Source organism: Otolemur garnettii, unplaced genomic scaffold (assembly GCF_000181295.1).
Source record: "Otolemur garnettii isolate 467f Iridium unplaced genomic scaffold, OtoGar3 scaffold00211, whole genome shotgun sequence".
Classification (NCBI taxonomy): domain Eukaryota; kingdom Metazoa; phylum Chordata; class Mammalia; order Primates; family Galagidae; genus Otolemur; species Otolemur garnettii.
In genome coordinates, this window is record NW_003852606.1 from 518541 (window position 1) to 519747 (window position 1207).

The 1207-nt window shown below is 50.9% G+C and overlaps 1 protein-coding gene across 3 annotated transcripts in view; it reads right to left on the reverse strand.

Moving 5' to 3' along the window:
* Positions 1-1207, reverse strand: part of MYH14 (myosin heavy chain 14) — an 86921-nt gene that overhangs the window by 48843 nt on the left and 36871 nt on the right. For all 3 annotated transcript variants that reach the window (XM_012812557.2, XM_012812558.2, XM_023507863.1), the window contains exon 16: positions 541-655. In XM_012812557.2, the coding sequence (XP_012668011.1) occupies positions 541-655 (115 nt within the window). The remainder of the gene's footprint in view (positions 1-540; positions 656-1207) is intronic.

Below are 1207 nucleotides of genomic sequence, written 5' to 3' on the forward strand. Positions count from 1 at the left end.
GCGCCCGCCACAACGCCTGGCCATTTTTTGGTTGCAGCCATCATTGTTGTTTGGCAGGCCCGGGCTGGGGATTCAAACCTGCCACCTTAGGTGCATGTGGCTGGCGCCTTTAGCCGCTTGAGCCACAGGCGCCGAGCCAAAATCTTTTAATTTTTAAGGGAACATACGCTATCTACAAATAACAAGTTTATCTTTATCTCTCTTTCTCTCTCTTTTTTTTACAATATTCATAGGCTAGTTTTTTCCCCAGTCTGATTGTATGGCTAGTATTGCTAAAAACAGTGTTCACAGTGAGCATCCTTGTCTTGTTTCTGATTAACAGGGAGTGTTTTATCCTTGAGTGTGATGCTCACTTGAGATGTCAATCAATCAATCTGGCCATCACTGACTGGAAATATTATTTGCAAGGCTGTCCATTCTGGGTCTAAGCACACAACTCAGGTTCAGACCACAGCCCCCCAAACAAAGCTATTCACACTGCAGGTTGGCAGAAGGGATACCCAGACCACCAAGGACCGGGCTGGGGAAGCTGGTCCTCACCATCTTTCCAGATTTCTGCTGTTAGCCGGTCTGTACTTTGGTGAAGCAGGGCTGCAACGTTGTCGTTCAGAGGGCCCATGTTTTTCATCAACCACTCATTGGCCTTGTAGTCGACCTGAATGAAGTTGGGCAGAGGCAGGAGGTGGTTTACACCGCTCCAGATTTCCCAAGGAAATTCACAGAGCTCTGAGACGCCCAGCTCACCGTGGACAGGAGCGTTGGTGCCACCTCGTGTCCATATCCTGCACTGCACCCAGCCCGCGTAGAGTGGGTGGCTCTCCTCCCATATGCTCCCTGCCCGCCCCACCATGAGCTCTTCCTCCATCACTCTCACTCTTTCTACTCTGGCCACCCTGTCTTCCTCATCATTCCTTGAACACACAAGCTTATACCCATCTCTGGGTTCTTACCCCTGTATTTCCCACCACCTGGTATCCCTTACTGTGGATTTGCACATGACTGGCTCCTTCCAAGTAAGGGCTTTGCTTTGAGGCTCCCACAGAGTCACAGTCCTGACCAGCACATGTGTACCCCCCCACACACAGATGGGGCTCCCCAGGACAGCACCCAGATCTGATCACGGTCTAACATGGGGCTGGGCAAGGGGGAGGTCTTAGACAATGTCTAGGGGATCATGAGCTCACAAGATCAAGAACTCCATGCTCTT